The 20,061-nt window shown below is 43.7% G+C and overlaps 1 protein-coding gene and 1 long non-coding RNA gene across 5 annotated transcripts; one reads left to right on the top strand and one right to left on the bottom strand.

Moving 5' to 3' along the window:
* The first annotated feature begins 710 nt into the window (after positions 1-710).
* Positions 711-13,232, top strand: LOC118368733 (forkhead box protein K2-like). 2 transcript variants are annotated; one of them, XM_035753101.2, is made up of 9 exons: positions 711-1,190; positions 2,527-2,721; positions 5,241-5,391; positions 6,068-6,214; positions 10,189-10,382; positions 10,671-10,873; positions 10,971-11,231; positions 11,354-11,551; positions 11,716-13,232. In XM_035753101.2, exons 1-9 carry the CDS (start codon positions 910-912, stop codon positions 11,922-11,924), a joined length of 1,839 nt encoding a protein of 612 aa, XP_035608994.1. In that variant the 5' UTR covers positions 711-909; the 3' UTR covers positions 11,925-13,232. The 2 variants fall into 2 exon arrangements, with proteins under 2 accessions (XP_035608994.1, XP_035608984.1); XM_035753091.2 differs by having other exon boundaries at positions 712-1,190; positions 11,713-13,232.
* Positions 6,229-10,199, bottom strand: LOC127915056 (uncharacterized). Of its 3 annotated transcripts, XR_008090070.1 has the most exons (6): positions 10,052-10,199; positions 9,553-9,657; positions 8,689-9,157; positions 8,218-8,322; positions 7,518-8,007; positions 6,229-7,461 (listed from the first exon to the last, which is right to left on the bottom strand). It is a non-coding gene; the product is annotated as an uncharacterized LOC127915056 (long non-coding RNA). The 3 variants fall into 3 exon arrangements; XR_008090072.1 differs by lacking the exon at positions 8,218-8,322 and having other exon boundaries at positions 7,518-7,734; positions 8,591-9,157; positions 9,553-10,150; XR_008090071.1 differs by lacking the exon at positions 8,218-8,322 and having other exon boundaries at positions 7,518-7,951; positions 9,553-10,150.
* Positions 13,233-20,061: the final 6,829 nt, after the last annotated feature.

Genomic DNA, 20,061 nt, shown 5'->3' with positions numbered 1-20,061 from the left:
ACAGCGAGAACTGGCAATCTGGTGCAGTCCATGAGGAGGATATGCACTGCAGTACTTAATGCAGCTGGTGGCCACACCAGATACTGACTGTTACTTTTGATTTTGACACCCCCTTTGTTCAGGGACAAATTATTCCATTTCTGTTCATCTGGAAGTTGTTCAGTTTATGTCTCAGTTGTTGAATCCTGTTATATTCATACAAATATTTACACATGTTAAGTTTGCTGAAAATAAACGCAGTTGACAGTGAGGAGACGTTTCTTTTTTTGCTGAGTTTATATACCCTAGATATTGTGCTGCTCTTTTTCCTTTAGTTTATATAGCAAATTGTACTTACTTACTTTTTTAAAAACTCTGCATTGTTGGTTAAGTGTCTATTTTGTTCATTGAATGTGACAAATAACATTTGATGGGGAAACCAAATTGTAATTTGGTTGAACTACCCCTTCATGAATCTACAAAACTCCAATCCGTTTGTAAATATCAGATTCCATCGTTTACATTCAGCCATCGATATGCGCTTCAGCCTACAGTGCAACCAACCGTGATTTTTATATTCTATTTATATATTGGCTGTCATTGGTAAACAATGTGTATCTGCCTACCCAGTCTTTGAAGGGATTGGGACGTTGAGATATCAGTCACCTCCTTTCCTCCCATTTGGCCTCCATTGGTTGGCTGTTGTCTTTTCTCTTTCTCTCTATCTCGGCGGTGTGTCGGAGCTGCTGTGTCCCCGATCTGGCACGTTCCAAGCCAAATTCTTAACGGTTTTACAATTGGATTCCCCTTTTACGAAATCTCCACATTTCTAAATCCTCCCGAAATTAAAGCCAGTGCTCCCTAATTAGCGCCTATCCCTCCTCCCCCCCCACACACACACACAGTCTCAAAATTAGAACCCCCAAGAAGATGGCGGTGGGGTCGGCAGTCGCCCGGCTTGAGGGCCGAGAATTCGAATACCTGATGAAGAAGAGGTCGGCGACCATCGGACGGAACTCATCGCAGGGCTCGGTGGACGTCAGCATGGGCCACTCCAGTTTCATCTCCCGCCGGCACCTTGAAATTTTCACCGCGGGTGAAGACGGGACTGGTAGCGGGGAATTTTACCTCCGATGCCTCGGCAAAAACGGGGTATTTGTTGACGGGGTGTTCCAGAGACGAGGGGCTCCACCTCTGCAGCTCCCACGAATGTAAGATGGGGTAGTATTTGATATTTTATGTCGCGGTAGAACCGCTAAGGTAAAGGTGATGATATTCTGACCTCGCGTTGTTATTGTTTTGTTCCCTGGCCGCCGCACGTGTTGTGACAAACACCCGGCGCCTGTCCACACAGCGAGCGGTTGGTAACGCTGGCTTTGTTTGCATAAGGGTTACGCGAAGCACAAACACGTTTTTTTGTAATTTAACATTACTAAGCGTGCGTATCTAGGTACTGTACTTGGCTGGTTATGTCTGTATACATATGTCTTGCTATCAAAACGTGTCTGCGATGGAAGATGTATGTAGCTAAGGTTAGCTGTACTTGTGCAATGGGCCATGCTTTGGCTAAATGTCAGCTTGGTTTCTAGGCGGATGTGTTGCAATGTTTGCACAGCATAATGTTCAAAGAAACTAGCCTGCACTGTGTTTTGTTATTGTCTGTGGGCTGTATATAAAGCTGCATTGATAGTTTTTCCAAATGTTACCCGACGTTTCTGTTTACATTCTAGCAGACGCTCTTATTCAGAGGGACGTACAGTAGTGCGGGCATATTATTTGTCATACTTTTTCGTACTGGTCCCCCGTGGGAATCGAACCCACAACCCTGGCGTTGCATGTGTCATTCTCTACCGACTGAGCAGGAAATTACAATAGTGGGTTAGAAATAGCATTGATTGGTACGCAGTTCTATTAAATCATAACAATCGGATTCTTTTGAATATATGTTTTATTGTCATGTACACTGGAAAGGTGCAATGAAATGTGGTGTTTTACTGGTCTGAAATGTCAAATAGTTCTAAGTCACAGTCAACTGGTCCCATAGCGTATGATATGGTCCAAGTATACCCCAATGTAATAGTAAGTAAAAACTGTTATGTATAAAGCCTGTTAATACTCTTCTGGCCCTTATCAGAGTGCCTCTGTATGTGTTGATACCCATTCAACAGTGCTGCTGGCGTGTTGCAGTCAGAATGCAGATTTTTTTATTTAATTTAACTAGAATAGTCAGTTAAGAAAAAAAATTGTATTTACAATTGCAGCCTACCCCAGCCAAACCCTCCCCTAATCAGGACAATGGGCCAATTGTGTGCTGCCCTATGGGACTCCAGATCACAGCCAGTTGTGATACATCCCGGGATCAAACCCGGGTCTGTAGTGACACCTCTAATACCGCGATGCAGTACCTTAGACTGCTGCGCCACTCAGGATCCCAATTAAAGAGACATTCTCACTATTATTGTTGAGTGAGTCTGGGTAGGTGTGGATGGCTGTTCTACTATTGTGTCCTTAGACTCTCTCTCCCCCCTTTCTTTCACTGTTCTCCAGGTGCTGTCTCCGGTTCCCCAGCACCAACATCAAGATCACGTTCACAGCCCTGTCCAGCGATAAGAAGGAGCGTAGGAACGTGTCGGAGTCACCGGTAAAGCCCGTCCAGCACCAGATGGCGCCGCTGACCATCAACATTCCAGACAACATCGCCCACCTCATAAGCCCCCTGCCCTCACCCACCGGCACCATCAGGTGAGACTGAAGTGAAGTTCGAGCCATGAAACGTTCAGAGCGTTGCAGATGGCAGGGTTATTCTGATCTGGATCAGGAAGCGAGTGCCGCCACTGATATTCAAAAACAGCAATACTCCGAACCTCCAGGCTCAGATGTGAATACTCCTAGAAGAGCTGGGCGATATGGACAAAAATACATTTTGTGGTAAATTGACTGAATTATCACAATAATGATAAATTGAACAATAAATTCATAACATTAACATGCACTAGTAACTTTTGAAGTATTGCCCTTAAAACTATTAATACAACTTTTGAATGTTGTAGCTATCAATTTTACAGTTACCAATAGCCCATAGTAGCAGACTTATTTCGTTTAAAACTTCACATTCCTTCAAAGGCTAAGTATCGTTATTATCGATCAGTAAAATGTCCATGATAAATGGTCGGTATGGATACCTTTTGGGTTTATCGTCCCAGCTCTAACTCCTGGCATATACACTGAGTGTACAAAACATATTAAGAACACCTTCCTAATATGGAGTTGCACTCCCCCCTTTTGCCCTCAGAATAGCCTTAATTAGTCGGGGCATGGACTCATCCAAGGTGTTGAAAGCGTTCCATAGGAATGCCTGCCCATGTTGACTCCAATGCTTCCCACAGTTGTGTCAAGTTGGCTGGATGTCGTTTGGGTGGTGGACCATTCTTGATACACACAGGAAACTGTTGAGCATGAAAAACCCAGCCGTGTTGCAGTTCTTGACACACACCGGTGCGCCTGGCACCTACTACCAAACCCTGTTCAAAGGCACTGACATGTTTTGTCTTGCCCCTTCACCCTCTAAATGGCACACATATACAATCCATGTCTCAAGGCTTAAAAATCATTCTTTAACCTGTCTCCTCCCCTTCATCTACACTGATTTTGTTGTGGATTTAACAAGTGACATCAATAAGGGATCATAGCTTTCACCTGGTCAGTCTATGTCATGGAAAGAGCAGGTGTTTTATATAGTGCCTTGAGTCTTCTTGGCCTGGCACACCTGTATTTGGGGAGTTTCTCCCATTCTTCTCTGCAGAACCTCTCAAGTTCGGTCAGGTTGGATGGAGAGTGTTGCTGCACAGCTATTTTCAGGTCTCTCCAGAGATGTTAGATCGGGTTTAAGTCCAGGCTCTTGCTGGGCTGCTCAAAGGCATTCAGAGACTTGTCCCGAAGCCACTCCTGCGTTGTCTTGGCTGTGTGCTTAGAGTCGTTGTCCTGTTGGAAGGTGAACCTTTGAACCAGTCTGAGGTCCTGAGCGCTCTGGAGCAGGTTTTCATCAAAGATCTCTGTACTTTGCTCTGTTCATCTTTGCCTCAATCGTGACTAGTCTCCCAGTCCCTGCCTCTGAAAAACATCCCCACAGCATAATGCTTCCACCACCATGCTTCACCGTAGGGATGGTGCCAGGGATGGTTTCCCCCAGACGTGACGCTTGGCATTCAGGCCAAAGAGTTCAAGTGTAGTTTCATCAGACCAGAGAATCTTGTTCCTCATGGTCTGGGAGTCTTTAGGTGCCTTTTGGCAAACTCCAAGCGGGGTGTAATGTGCCTTTCACCGAGTAGTGGCTTCTGTCTGGCCACTCTAACGTAAAGGCCTGATTGGTGGAGTGCTGCAGAGATGGTTGTCCTTCTGGAAGGTTCTCTCCCATCGCCACAGAGGGACTCTCGAGCTCTGTCAGAGTGACCATTGGGTTCTTAGTCACCTCCCTGACCAAGGCCCTTCTCCCCCGATGACTCAGTTTGGCCAGGCGGCCAGATCTAGGAAGGGTCAAGGCTGGTTCAAAATTATTCCTTTTAAGAATACTGTGTTCTTTGGGACCTTCAATGCTGCAGAATTGTTTTTGATACCCTTCCTCAGGTCTGTGCCTCGACACAATCCTGTTTCTGAGCTCTTTGGAGAATTCCTTCGAACTCATGACTTGGTTTTTGCTCTGACATGCAGTGTACCTTCTATAGACAGGTTTCTAAATCATGTCCAATCAATTTAATTTACCACAGGTGCACTCCAAGTTGTAGAAACATCTCAAGGAGCTCAATTTCGAGTCTCATAGCAAAGGGTCTGAATACCTAGGTATAATATATGCCATTTAGCAGACGCTTTTATCCAAAGCGACTTACAGTCATGTGTGCATACATTCTACGTATGGGTGGTCCCGGGAATCGAACCCACTACCCTGGCGTTACAAGCGCCATGCTCTACCAACTGAGCTACAGAAGGACCACCATAGGTAAATAAGGTATTTTTGTTTGTAGATTGCTTAGGATTCATTTTAGAATAATATTGTAACTTGTGGAAAAAGTGAAGGGGTCTGAATACTTTCCGAAGGCACTGTGCATACTGCTCCACCAGAGGTTTCAGACACGATGGTTATGAAGGTGTCTCGGATGCTTGTTGGACCTGAGATCTTTTCTGCCATCGCAGGATTTCCTTGTTCATCACCAAACCATAGTCTCTCCCACTCAGTCTCACCGTTAAATTGTTTCTCGCCCCAACAGTGCAGCCAACTCCTGTCCAAACTCCTGTCCGTCAAGTCCCAGAGGGGCGGGTCTGTCTGGCTATAGGATGGGCCGTGCACTGACCGCTGACCTCATCAATGAGAACTCCCAATCAGACGAAAAGGACGGCTCGGGGGGAGACAGCCCCAAGGTGAGACACCAGCATCCCAATAGTCCCAAAGTGGCTTCCTCTCCTTTCCTCCACGCTGATATGAAGAGGTCAGGCAAAGCAGTATAATTGAAGTCAAATGAGAGACATGTCCATCTCTTACAGAGCATTGTCAATGAAGGAAAGAAGATGAGAGGATTCCACTTTAGACTATTGAGGTTTTGGCCCAGTGCTGGGATGAACCAGTGAAGTGTTCAGAATGTTGAATATAGAAATGAGTCTAATCGAGCTAAACAAATCCCTGTTTTGCCCTGACAGTCCTATAAATTCTACACAATGCGTTTCTATCTCCGTGTTCTGTAATGTGGCACCGTCCTGAACACGCCCCTGACTCCATTGTCTTTAGAGGTAGAACCCAGGGTGATGGAAAGAAACTTTGGTTTTGTTTTGGTTCTCTGGGATCGGTTACTCATTGAAGGAAAATGTAGACTTTGGAGTGACAAATCCCGGTGAACTATAACTCGTTTTCAACATGTGTGTGACTAACGTGAAACTGAAAACAAGTTCTCACAAAACCAAACACTTGAACCTTTATTTAAATTAAAATGTTTATTGACCCAGATAAACACATGCAATACATACACATCAATCGTAGCATAAATCTAATCCAATATCTGTAGCATGAAATCAAATGCTTTCTCATTTGTTCTGTCCTCAGGATGACTCCAAGCCACCGTATTCCTATGCACAACTAATAGTCCAGGCCATCACCATGGCCCCCGACAAGCAGCTGACTCTGAATGGGATTTACACACACATCACCAAGAACTACCCGTACTACAGGACCGCAGACAAAGGCTGGCAGGTCGGTGAATCCACCCTGTATTTCATCCTGATGTGGTATATTTCTCTTAGAATGAGACAAACCGACATCTACGTAAACGCCAGTCTTTCTAAGTTATCCAGTCTCACGTTATCCATTACAACCTGTCTCTCATGGTTTTGAACTGAACTCTTTATCAGTGATATCTTTCTGTTCTAGAATCTCATCTGTTTCTCTCGCTCTTTCTGTCTATAATTCCATCCATTCTCACTATGTCTCTCTACTGTGTTCTAGAATCTCAATCCACCATAACCTTCACATTGTAATGAATACTGTCTACTGTGTTCTAGAATCTCAATCCACCATAACCTTCCCATTGTAATGAATACTGTCTACTGTGTTCTAGAATCTCAATCCACCATAACCTTCCCATTGTAATGAATACTGTGTTCTAGAATCTTAATCCACCATAACCTTCCCATTGTCATGAATACTGTGTTCTAGAATCTCAATCCACCATAACCTTCCCATTGTAATGAATACTGTCTACTGTGTTCTAGAATCTCAATCCACCATAACCTTCCCATTGTCATGAATACTGTCTACTGTGTTCTAGAATCTCAATCCACCATAACCTTCCCATTGTAATGAATACTGTGTTCTAGAATCTTAATCCACCATAACCTTCCCATTGTCATGAATACTGTCTACTGTGTTCTAGAATCTCAATCCACCATAGCCTTCCCATTGTCATGAATACTCTATCTACTGTGTTCTAGAATCTCAATCTGCCATAACCTTCCCATTGTCATGAATACTGTCTACTGTGTTCTAGAATCTCACTCCACCATAACCTTCCCATTGTCATGAATACTGTCTGTGTTCTAGAATCTCAATCCACCATAACCTTCCCATTGTAATGAATACTGTGTTCTAGAATCTCAATCCACCATAACCTTCCCATTGTAATGAATACTCTGTCTACTGTGTTCTAGAATCTCAATCCACCATAACCTTCCCATTGTAATGAATGCTGTCTACTGTGTTCTAGAATCTCAATCCACCATAACCTTCCCATTGTAATGAATACTGTGTTCTAGAATCTCAATCCACCATAACCTTCCCATTGTAATGAATACTCTGTCTACTGTGTTCTAGAATCTCAATCCACCATAACCTTCCCATTGTAATGAATACTGTCTACTGTGTTCTAGAATCTCAATCCACCATAACCTTCAAATTGTCATGAATACTGTCTACTGTGTTCTAGAATCTCAATCCACCATAACCTTCCCATTGTAATGAATACTGTCTACTGTGTTCTAGAATCTCAATCCACCATAACCTTCCCATTGTAAAGAATACTGTGTTCTAGAATCTTAATCCACCATAACCTTCCCATTGTAATGAATACTGTCTACTGTGTTCTAGAATCTCAATCTGCCATAACCTTCCCATTGTAAAGAATACTGTCTACTGTGTTCTAGAATCTCAATCCACCATAACCTTCCCATTGTAATGAATACTGTCTACTGTGTTCTAGAATCTCAATCCACCATAACCTTCCCATTGTAATGAATACTGTCTACTGTGTTCTAGAATCTCAATCTGCCATAACCTTCCCATTGTAAAGAATACTGTCTACTGTGTTCTAGAATCTCAATCCACCATAACCTTCCCATTGTAATGAATACTGTCTACTGTGTTCTAGAATCTCAATCCACCATAACCTTCCCATTGTAATGAATACTGTGTTCTAGAATCTCAATCCACCATAACCTTCCCATTGTAATGAATAGTGTCTACTGTGTTCTAGAATCTCAATCCACCATAACCTTCCCATTGTAATGAATAGTGTCTACTGTGTTCTAGAATCTCAATCCACCATAACCTTCCCATTGTAATGAATACTGTGTTCTAGAATCTTAATCCACCATAACCTTCCCATTGTAATGAATACTGTGTTCTAGAATCTCAATCTGCCATAACCTTCCCATTGTAAAGAATACTGTCTACTGTGTTCTAGAATCTCAATCCACCATAACCTTCCCATTGTAATGAATACTGTCTACTGTGTTCTAGAATCTCAATCCACCATAACCTTCCCATTGTAATGAATACTGTGTTCTAGAATCTCAATCCACCATAACCTTCCCATTGTAATGAATAGTGTGTTCTAGAATCTCAATCCCCCATAACCTTCCCATTGTAATGAATACTGTGTTCTAGAATCTCAATCCACCATAACCTTCCCATTGTAATGAATACTGTCTACTGTGTTCTAGAATCTCAATCTGCCATAACCTTCCCATTGTAAAGAATACTCTGTCTACTGTGTTCTAGAATCTCAATCCACCATAACCTTCCCATTGTAATGAATACTGTCTACTGTGTTCTAGAATCTCAATCCACTATAACCTTCCCATTGTAATGAATACTGTGTTCTAGAATCTCAATCCACCATAACCTTCCCATTGTAATGAATAGTGTGTTCTAGAATCTCAATCCCCCATAACCTTCCCATTGTAATGAATACTGTGTTCTAGAATCTCAATCCACCATAACCTTCCCATTGTAATGAATACTGTCTACTGTGTTCTAGAATCTCAATCCACCATAACCTTCCCATTGTAATGAATACTGTGTTCTAGAATCTCAATCCACCATAACCTTCCCATTGTAAAGAATACTGTGTTCTAGAATCTTAATCCACCATAACCTTCCCATTGTAATGAATACTGTCTACTGTGTTCTAGAATCTCAATCTGCCATAACCTTCCCATTGTAAAGAATACTGTCTACTGTGTTCTAGAATCTCAATCCACCATAACCTTCCCATTGTAATGAATACTGTCTACTGTGTTCTAGAATCTCAATCCACCATAACCTTCCCATTGTAATGAATACTGTGTTCTAGAATCTCAATCCACCATAACCTTCCCATTGTAATGAATACTGTGTTCTAGAATCTCAATCCACCATAACCTTCCCATTGTAATGAATACTGTCTACTGTGTTCTAGAATCTCAATCCACCATAACCTTCCCATTGTAATGAATACTGTCTACTGTGTTCTAGAATCTCAATCTGCCATAACCTTCCCATTGTAAAGAATACTCTGTCTACTGTGTTCTAGAATCTCAATCCACCATAACCTTCCCATTGTAATGAATACTGTCTACTGTGTTCTAGAATCTCAATCCACCATAACCTTCCCATTGTAAAGAATACTCTGTCTGTGTTCTAGAATCTCAATCCACCATAACCTTCCCATTGTAATGAATACTGTCTACTGTGTTCTAGAATCTCAATCCACCATAACCTTTCCATTGTAATGAATACTCTGTCTACTGTGTTCTAGAATCTCAATCCACCATAACCTTCCCATTGTAATGAATACTGTGTTCTAGAATCTCAATCCACCATAACCTTCCCATTGTAATGAATACTGTCTACTGTGTTCTAGAATCTCAATCCACCATAACCTTCCCATTGTAATGAATACTATGTCTACTGTGTTCTAGAATCTCAATCCACCATAACCTTCCCATTGTAATGAATACTATGTCTACTGTGTTCTAGAATCTCAATCCACCATAACCTTCCCATTGTAATGAATACTGTCTACTGTGTTCTAGAATCTCAATCCACCATAACCTTCCCATTGTAAAGAATACTCTTGTCTACTGTGTTCTAGAATCTCAATCCACCATAACCTTCCCATTGTAATGAATACTCTGTCTACTGTGTTCTAGAATCTCAATCCACCATAACCTTCCCATTGTAATGAATACTGTCTACTGTGTTCTAGAATCTCAATCCACCATAACCTTCCCATTGTAATGAATACTGTGTTCTAGAATCTCAATCCACCATAACCTTCCCATTGTAATGAATACTGTGTTCTAGAATCTCAATCCACCATAACCTTCCCATTGTAATGAATACTGTGTTCTAGAATCTCAATCCACCATAACCTTCCCATTGTAATGAATACTCTGTCTACTGTGTTCTAGAACTCGATCCGTCACAACTTGTCTCTGAATCGCTACTTCATCAAAGTGGCTCGGTCTCAGGAGGAGCCAGGTAAGGGATCTTTCTGGAGGATCGACCCCTCATCAGAGGGCAAGTTGTGTGAACAGGCGTTCAGGAAGCGCAGGCCCAGGGGGGTACCCTGCTTCAGGACCCCACTAGGCCCCCTCTCATCCAGGTAAAATAGTTCTCACTAGAAGTCACATGCTCCTATATTTCCCTCTCGTATATACTGTAGTTTGAAATGGCATGCAGTTCTCCAGCAGTATTTTAACTCACCACTACCCCCTGTGGGCTCAGTTAGTCAGTGCAGGTAGAGGAAATTATTTCTCTCTGGGACACTGTGCTCTAAATTATTCAATGGGCTCTGGGTAGGATGTTTCTTTTTGGCATGCAGAACACAAAGATGAATGTACACTCACATTTGCTAATCATTCTAATAGTCTTCCTGCTGTTGTCCCTTCAGGAGTGCCCCGGCCTCTCCTAGCCACACAGGGGGACTGTCGGCCCACTCCAGTGGAGTGCAGTCCCCGGAAAGCCTGTCCAGGGAGGGTTCCCCTGTGCCCATGGACCCAGAGCCAGCCCGGGCCATAGCCCCCACCACAGCCACTGCCCTACAGCCCAAACTAGCTGTCATCCAGGAGGCCCAGTTCGCTCAGAGTGCTCCTGGTGAGTTATGTTATGTTGGAGGTTGTTGTTTCAACTGTGTTGGTGGGTGGTTAACAACTCCACTTCCTGTCTGACCTCTGATACTTGTCTCTGGTAGGCTCCCCTCTAAACAGCCAGCCGGTGCTGATCGCCGTGCAGCGACAGTTACCCCAGACTACCATGAAGCCTGTTACCTACACCATGGCAACGCCCGTCATGACAACAACTGTAAGCTCCGCCCCCGTCATGCAGACGGTACATGTACTCCAACAGATCCCGATGGTCACCATGGCTACTATTGGTGCTACACAGAACTCTGTCGTTACGGTAAAGACAGAACTGCAGGAGAACGGAGGGGGAGACCACAATGGGGTCAAAGGTGAGGAGACAAAGTTTGTCTTATAGATTTACAGTCAAATGTACATTTTCTTTGCTGTACCAGTCCCTTTATAAATGAAAAACTGTGGTCATGTATCTCAGTGTTTGTCTCTCTTCAACCAGTCAAAGTGGAGCCGGTCCCAGCCGTCACTGCTTCCTCTATAGGCAGGGCCAATCGCATCATCCAGACCTCCCAGGCCACGCCCCTAACAACGGTTACCATTTTGCAGCAGGCCCCCCTGGGCCAGCATCGGCTTCCTATCAAGACCATCACACAGAACGGGACTCGCCTGATCCCAATTACTACTGCTGCTAACACAGGTGAGACACAGTCAAAATGGCACCTAACACCCATGAAGCTTGTAAAAAATGGCACGCGATTGGAATGACTTGTCTAAAATGACCTGCCGTTTCACTCAGTAATGCTTGTTTATGTCAGGGTTACCTTGAATCCAGTAGTAAAACTCTCTCTCTCCTCTCAGCAGTGGTGAACCCCCTCCACCTGTTAGCAGCCCACGCCTCGGCATCTGCATCACTGCCAACCAAGAGGCGGAATGGGGAGCTGGCCGACCATTCCGAACCCAAAAGAGTGAAAATGGAAGAGGGGGGCGAGAGCATTATCCCCGCTGTAAACAACTCACACACAAACAGAGACGAGGAGAATGGGGTTAGTGAAAAGGCCAGTGATGACTAGAGTTCCTGACCCCTCTCCTCAATGAGCCCCCTCTGTTCTCACCCCTCCCCCGACCAGACTCCCACTCTAAATCACGTTGCTCATCTACTCAAAGGGAGGAAAGAGATACAAAGCGTGTGACCAGTAAACAGACCACTCACCCAGTTAGTATAAAAATAGGAAAATAATAATTCAAAAAGAGAAGGCAAATGAAGTTGCTAAAGAGGTGACACTGTTTTGGAGAGACTCAACCTTAAGAGAAGCACGGTAACCCTTCATTATATAAGTTATTCAAAAAGTAGTACATAAAAAAATAGTTAACAAGATAAAAATGGAACTCTAGACTACCAGAATCACCAAGGCTTCCACTGCTGATTGGTAGGTTCCCCTGTCAGTTATTACCCAGGACACGCCCCCAATGGAGGGATGTAGCCAATGGCGTCATCCCGGCAGCATGATAGACAAGCTCTTAATATTTGGAAAGAAATGACATCAACGACCGTTAACAGTAGTGTATTCCCTAAAAGGGAAGTGTGTGTGGAACCATTCCCTGTATCTCTGGCAGCTAGCCTTCATGTCGACCTACCTAAAGCAGTCGTGAGTGAGTAGAGATGTCGTATTTTGTTGTACACGTGTATCCTAGGATCGTCTTTGAGTGTACCACCCGTTTTCCAAGGCACAGACATTTTTAGTAATAACCATACTAAAAGCTATAAGAAGTGGGTTCGCAAAAAAATATTTAAAGTCACCTGATATTGTGGAATCTTTGTTCAGTGAAATGAATGTAGTCTCCTTTTCCTTCAAGAAAACACTATCTATTGAGTGGATTGTTTTGTTTTTCTGTTGTCAAACCCAAAAGAAGTTTCCAAATCACTGTACATCTACAGATGTCATATTTTAACAAATATCCTATAAGAAAAAAATATATTTCCATGCGTGTTTGACCGTATGCTTCATCAATGCTTTGCATGTTACCGAATTTAGAGAATGTACCTGAGCAGTTAACTGAATATGGAACTCAAGAAAAAAAAAGACTGAATCTATGCTATACTGTATGATTCTGACCAGTAAAGCACTTACCCTCTTCATGTATTTTATTTACTTTTTATTCTGTTTTCCCTGTCATCAATGGCTGTGTTTACCTTTTTGTGTTGAAAGTCGGCAGTCTCCTTGCTTGATTATTTTTCTTCTGTTCTGGCTCCCTGAAGTCTCTTCAGATTGTATTTGGTTTCCACAAGGGAAAAAACAAGTGATATGTTTGTTCTGCTTCGGTGGGTAAATGCATCCTTTTTTTATTTTATATATATATATAAATTAATTTCAACCTCTGTCCTGTGTCTTACTGTTTTCTGTCGGTGTGTTTTTGACTCTCTGCTACTGGTAAACATTCACACAGAGAAACAGACACTCTGTGTTTTGTCGCCTTGTCAAAGAACATTATTTTCAACCTGAGATGCCTTGAAGGTGCAAATGCCAGCCACGGTCCTTTTGCAAGGCATCTGGTTGACAGCAGTTGGAACCTCACCATGTAATGTAACGTTGGTGAATCTCTTATTTCCTCTAATGCAGTGTTCTAGGGGCCCAGGGTACAATAGGTTCTGTAACACTGGAGAGAAACGACACTATAGAGAAGCAGCCGCTCGGCAGATAGTTAAGATGAGGGAATACCAGTCTAGTTCTAGGAGAGTAGGTAGGACGGGTTTTGTTTCACCATGACTGCAGCTGCATTCCTGGGATTTTTGTTGGTGTTCCAGGAAGTTACTGCGGGTGGGTGGGGCAGTGCACAATTGGCCCAGCGTCGTCCAAGATAGGGGATGGTTTGGCCAAGTTTTTTTTTTACTTAGCTCATTGCGCAATAGCGACTCCTTGTGGCAGGTCGGGCGCCTGCAGGCTGACTTTGGTCATCAGTTGAATGGTGTTTCCTCCGACACATTGGTGCAGCTGGCTAAAGTGAGTGGGTGTTAAGAAGTGTGGTTTGGCGGGTCATTTTTCTGAGGACGCATGACTCTACCTTCACCTCTCCCAAGCCAATTGGAGAGTTGCAGTGATGAGACAAGAACAATTTTAAAAAGATATATTATTTAACCTTTAAATAGGCAAGTCAGTTAAGAACAAATTCTTATTTACAACGACGGCCTACCAAAAGGCCTCCTGTCAAGATGGAGGCTGGGATAAAAAATGTCATCAAAATATAGGACAAGACAAACATCACAAGAGACCACAACACCACATAAAGACAGACCCAAGGCCACAACATAGCATGGTAGCAGCGCAAAACATGGTACAAACATTATTGGGCACAGACAACAGCATAAAGGGCAAGAAGGTAGAGACAATACATCACACAAAGCAGCCACAACCATCAGTAAGAGTGTCCATGATTGAGTCTTTGAATAAAGAGATTGAGATGAAACTGTCCAGTTTGAGTGTTTGTTGCAGCTCGTTCCAGCCGCTAGCTGCAGTGAACTGAAAAGAGGAGCGACCCAGGGATGTGTGTGCTTTGAGGACCCTTAACAGAATGTGACTGGCAGAACGGTTGTATGTGGAGGATGAGGGCTGCAGTAGATATCTCAGATAGGGGGGAGTGAGGCCTAAGAGGGTGTTGTAAATCAGCATCAACCAGTGGGTCTTGCGACGGGTATACAGAGATGACCAGTTTACAGAGGAATATGGAGTGCAGTGATGTGTCCTGTAAGGAATGGTAAAGAACATCTAGCCGCTCGAAAGCACCCTCACCTGGCGATCTATAAATTCAGGGTTAGTTTGGCAGCTGGGGTGAAAGAGGAGTGATTACGGTAGAGTAATCACAAAATTTCGAGAAGAATTGAGTCAAAATAAAAAAAGTAGTGCCCTATATAGGGACTAGGGAGCCATTTTGGACGTAGCCATGAACTTCCCCCATGAGGATCCGTCATGTAATGGATACGAGAACCAACTGGACCACTTACACTATATATACAGTTGGAGTCGGAAGTTTACACACACATAGGTTGGAGTTATTAAAACTCGTTTTTCAATCACTCCACAAATATCTTGTTAACAAACTATAGCAAGTCGGTTAGGATATCTACTTTGTTCATGACACAAGTAATTTTTCCAACCATTGTTTACCTAAAGATTATTTCACTTATAATTCACTGCATCACAATTCCAGTGGGTCAGAAATGTGTATACACTAGTTGACTGTGCCTTTAAACAGCTAGGAAAATTCCAGAAAATGATATCATGGCTTTAGAAGCTTCTGATAGGCTAATTGACATCATGTGAGTCAATTGGAGGTGTACCTGGATGTATTTCAAGGCCTACCTTCAAACTCAGTGCCTCTTTGCTTGACATCATGGGAAAATCAAAAGAAATTAGCCAAGACCTCAGAAAGAAAATTGTAGACCTCCACAAGTCCAGTTCATCCTTGGGAGCAATTTCCAAACGCCTGAAGGTACCATGTGCATCTATACAAACAATAATACGCAAGTATAAACACCATGGAACCACACAGCCGCCATACCGCTCAGGAAGGAGACACGTTCTGTCTCCTAGAGATGAACGTACTTTGGTGCAAAGAGTAATCAATCCCAGAACAACAGTCCTTCTGTAGCTCAGTTGGTAGAGCATGGCGCTTGTAACGCCAGGGTAGTGGGTTCGATTCCCGGGACCACCCATACGTAGAATGTATGCACACATGACTGTAAGTCGCTTTGGATAAAAGCGTCTGCTAAATGGCATATATTATTATTATATTATTAACAGCAAAGGACCTTGTGTAGATGCTGGAGGAAACAGGTACAAAAGTATCTATATCCACAGTAAATCGAGTTCAATATCGACATAACCTGAAAGGCCGCTCAGCAAGGAAGAAGCCACTGCTCCAAAACCATCGTAAAAAAAAACAGACTACGGTTTGCAACTGCTCATGGCGACAAAGATCGTACTTTTTGGAGAAATGTCCTCTTGTCTTATGAAACAAAATAAAACTGTTAGGCCATAATGACCATTGTTATGTTTGGAGGAGAAAGGGGGAGGCTTGCAAGCCAAAGAACACCATACCAACCGTGAAGCACAGGGTGGCAGCATCATGTTGTGGGGGTGCTTTGCTGCAGGAGGGACTGGTGCACTTCACAAAATAGATGGCATCATGAGGAACGAAAATTATGTGGATATATTGAAGCAACATCTCAAAACATCAGTCAGGAAGTTAAAGCTTGGTCGCAAATGTGTCTTCCAAATGGACAATGACCCCAAGCATACTTCGAAAGTTGTAGCAAAATGGCTTAAGGACAACAAAGTCAAGGTATTGGAGTGGCCATCACAAAGCCCTGACCTCAATCCTATAGAAAATTTGTGGGCAGAACTGAAAAAGCGTGTGCGAGCAAGGAGGCCTACAAACCTGATTCAGTTACACCAGCTCTGTCAGGAGGAATGGGCCAAAATTCACCCAACATATTGTGTTGGAGCTTGTGGAAGGCTACCTGAAACATTTGACCCAAGTTAAACAATTTGAAGGCAATGCTACCAAATACTAATTGAGTGTATTGAAACTTCTGCCCCACTGGGAATGTGATGAAAGAAATAAAAGCTGAAATAAATAATTCTCTCTACTATTATTCAGACATTTGACATTCTTAAAATAAAGTGGTGACCTAAAACAAAGAATGTTTACTTGGATTAAATGTCAGGAATTGTGGAAAAACTGAGTTTAAATGTATTTGGCTAAAGTGTATGCAAACTTCCGACTTCAACTGTACAAAAGGATGTGGACACCCCTTCAAATAAAGGGGATTTGAAAATTTCAGCCACACTTGTTGCTGACAGGTGTATAAAATTGGGTATACAGCCATGCAATCTCCATAGACAAACATTGCCAGTAGAATGGCCTTGCTGAAGAGCTCAGTGACTTTCAATGTGGCACCGTCATAGGATGCCAGCTTTTCAACAAGTCAGTTTGTCTGCCTCTGGAAGCAACGTCAGCCCAAGAACTGTTCATCGAGAGTTTCATGAAATGGGTTTCCATGGCCGAGCAGCCGCACACAAGCTTAAGATCACCATGCACAATGCCAAGCGTTGGCTGGAGCTGTGTAAATCCTGCCGCCATTGGATCAGTGGAAACACGTTCTCTGGAGTGATGAATCACGCTTCACCATCTTGCAGTCCGATGGACGATTCTGGGTTTGGCGGGTGCCAGGAGAACGCTACCTGCCCCAATGCATTGTGCCAACTGTAAAGTTTGCTGGGGGAGGAATAATTGTCTGGGGCTGTTTTTCATGGTTCAGGCTATGCCCCTTTAGTTCCAGTGAAGGGAAATCTTAACGCTATAGCATACAATGACATTCTAGACTATTCTGTGCTTCCAACTTTGTGGCAATCGTTTGGGGAACCCCTTTCTTGTTTCAGCATGACATTGACCCCATGCACAAAGCGAGGTCCATACAAAAATGTTTTATCAAGATCGGTGTGGGAGAACTTGACTGGCCTGCACAGTCATGATCTCAACCCCATCGAACACATTTGGGATGAATTGAAACGCCGACTGCGAGCCAGGGTCTAATCGCCCAACATCAGTGTCCAACCTCACTAATTATCTTGTGGCTGAATGGAAGAAAGTCCCTGCAGCAATGTTCCAACATCTAGTGGAAAGCCTTCCCAGGAGAGTAGAGGCTGTTATAGCAGCAATGTTCCAACATCTAGTGGAAAGCCTTCCCAGAAGAGTAGAGGCCGTGTATAGCAGCAATGTTCCAACATCTAGTGGACAGCCTTCCCAGAAGAGTAGAGGCTGTTATAGCAGCAATGTTCCAACATCTAGTGGAAAGCCTTCCCAGAAGAGTAGAGGCTGTTATAGCAGCAATGTTCCAACATCTAGTGGAAAGCCTTCCCAGAAGAGTAGAGGCTGTTATAGCAGCAATGTTCCAACATCTAGTGGACAGCCTTCCCAGAAGAGTGGAGGCTGTTATAGCAGCAATGTTCCAACATCTAGTGGACAGCCTTCCCAGAAGAGAGGAGGCTGTTATAGCAGCAATGTTCCAACATCTAGTGGAAAGCCTTCCCAGAAGAGAGGAGGCTGTTATAGCAGCAATGTTCCAACATCTAGTGGACAGCCTTCCCAGAAGAGAGGAGGCTGTTATAGCAGCAATGTTCCAACATCTAGTGGACAGCCTTCCCAGAAGAGAGGAGGCTGTTATAGCAGCAATGTTCCAACATCTAGTGGACAGCCTTCCCAGAAGAGTGGAGGCTGTTATAGCAGTAATGTTCCAACATCTAGTGGACAGCCTTCCCAGAAGAGTAGAGGCTGTTATAGCAACAATGTTCCAACATCTAGTGGACAGCCTTCCCAGAAGAGTAGAGGCTGTTATAGCAGCAATGTTCCAACATCTAGTGGACAGCCTTCCCAGAAGAGTAGAGGCTGTTATAGCAGCAATGTTCCAACATCTAGTGGACAGCCTTCCCAGAAGAGAGGAGGCTGTTATAGCAGCAATGTTCCAACATCTAGTGGACAGCCTTCCCAGAAGAGAGGAGGCTGTTATAGCAGTAATGTTCCAACATCTAGTGGACAGCCTTCCCAGAAGAGAGGAGGCTGTTATAGCAGCAATGTTCCAACATCTAGTGGACAGCCTTCCCAGAAGAGTGGAGGCTGTTATAGCAGCAATGTTCCAACATCTAGTGGACAGCCTTCCCAGAAGAGTAGAGGCTGTTATAGCAGCAATGTTCCAACATCTAGTGGACAGCCTTCCCAGAAGAGAGAGGCTGTTATAGCAGCAATGTTCCAACATCTAGTGGAAAGCCTTCCCAGAAGAGTAGAGGCTGTTATAGCAGCAATGTTCCAACATCTAGTGGAAAGCCTTCCCAGAAGAGTAGAGGCTGTTATAGCAGCAATGTTCCAACATCTAGTGGACAGCCTTCCCAGAAGAGTGGAGGCTGTTATAGCAGCAATGTTCCAACATCTAGTGGACAGCCTTCCCAGAAGAGTGGAGGCTGTTATAGCAGCAATGTTCCAACATCTAGTGGACAGCCTTCCCAGAAGAGTGGAGATAGTGACACATTTGTTGTTGTTTTGGCTCTGTATTCCAGCACTTTGGATTTGAAACGATACAATGACTATGAGGTTAAAGTGCAGATTGTCAGCTTTAACATGAGGGTATCTCCATCCACCTCGGTTGAACCGTTAACAAATTACAGCACTTTTTGTACATGGTCCTCCCCTTTGAAGGACAAACCCACTTATGTGTATTAAAGTAGTCAAACGTTTAGTATTTGGTTCCATATTCATAGCACGTTACTGTACTTTTTCTTGTTACTTTACAAACTTGTTGGATGCATTTTCTGTTTGTTTTGTTTGTCAGATAATTTGTTCCCAATATAAATGAATGGTAAATAATGTATTGTGTCATTTTGGAGTCCCTTATTGTAAAAATGTTATATGTTTCTAAACATTTCTACATTAATCCTGAATAAATTGTGAATGAGTGAGAAAGTTAGATGCACAAATATCATAACCCCCCCCCCCCAATAAAAAAAATGCTAACCTCATTGGTATGGTGAGAGGTCAATAGGCATGGGGGTATTTTATTTGTGTGTCATTCAGGATTATCCGTGATCATGGTAGCATCCACATTAATGTAGAAATGTTTAGAAACATATTAGGGGAGGGGTTAACAGAGGGCTAAGGGGAGGGGTTAACAGAGGGCTAAGGGGAGGGGTTAACAGCTGGCTAGGGGAGGGGTAAACAGAGGGATTGGGGAGGGGTTAACAGAGGGCTAGGGGAGGGGTTAACAGAGGGCTAGGGGAGGGGTTAACAGAGGGCTAGGGGAGGGGTTAACAGAGGGCTCGGGGAGGGGTTAACAGCTGGCTAGGGGAGGGGTTAACAGAGGGCTAGGGGAGGGGTTAACAGAGGGCTAGGGGAGTAGTTAACAGCTGGCTAGGGGAGGGGTTAACAGGGGGCTAGGGGAGGGGTTAACAGCTGGCTAGGGGAGGGGTTAACAGATGGCTAGGGGAGGGGTTAACAGAGGGCTAGGGGAGGGGTTAACAGAGGGCTAGGGGAGGGGTTAACAGCTGGCTAGGGGAGGGGTTAACAGATGGCTAGGGGAGGGGTTAACAGAGGGCTAGGGGAGGGGTTAACAGAGGGCTAGGGGAGGGGTTAACAGAGGGCTAGGGGAGTAGTTAACAGCTG

This window comes from Oncorhynchus keta, chromosome 3 (assembly GCF_023373465.1).
Source record: "Oncorhynchus keta strain PuntledgeMale-10-30-2019 chromosome 3, Oket_V2, whole genome shotgun sequence".
NCBI classification, from domain to species: Eukaryota; Metazoa; Chordata; class Actinopteri; order Salmoniformes; family Salmonidae; genus Oncorhynchus; species Oncorhynchus keta.
The sequence above is the reverse complement of the archived record's forward strand: the minus strand, read 5'-3'. Positions and strand labels throughout refer to the sequence as shown.

Coding starts and splice junctions, on each gene's coding strand:
- LOC118368733 (XM_035753091.2), top strand. CDS start 910: ATGGCGGTGGGGTCGGCAGTCGCCCGGCTTGAGGGCCGAGAATTCGAA. Junction 1,191..2,526: donor CCTCTGCAGCTCCCACGAAT/GTAAGATGGGGT, acceptor ACTGTTCTCCAG/GTGCTGTCTCCGGTTCCCCA. Junction 10,383..10,670: donor CTAGGCCCCCTCTCATCCAG/GTAAAATAGTTC, acceptor TTGTCCCTTCAG/GAGTGCCCCGGCCTCTCCTA.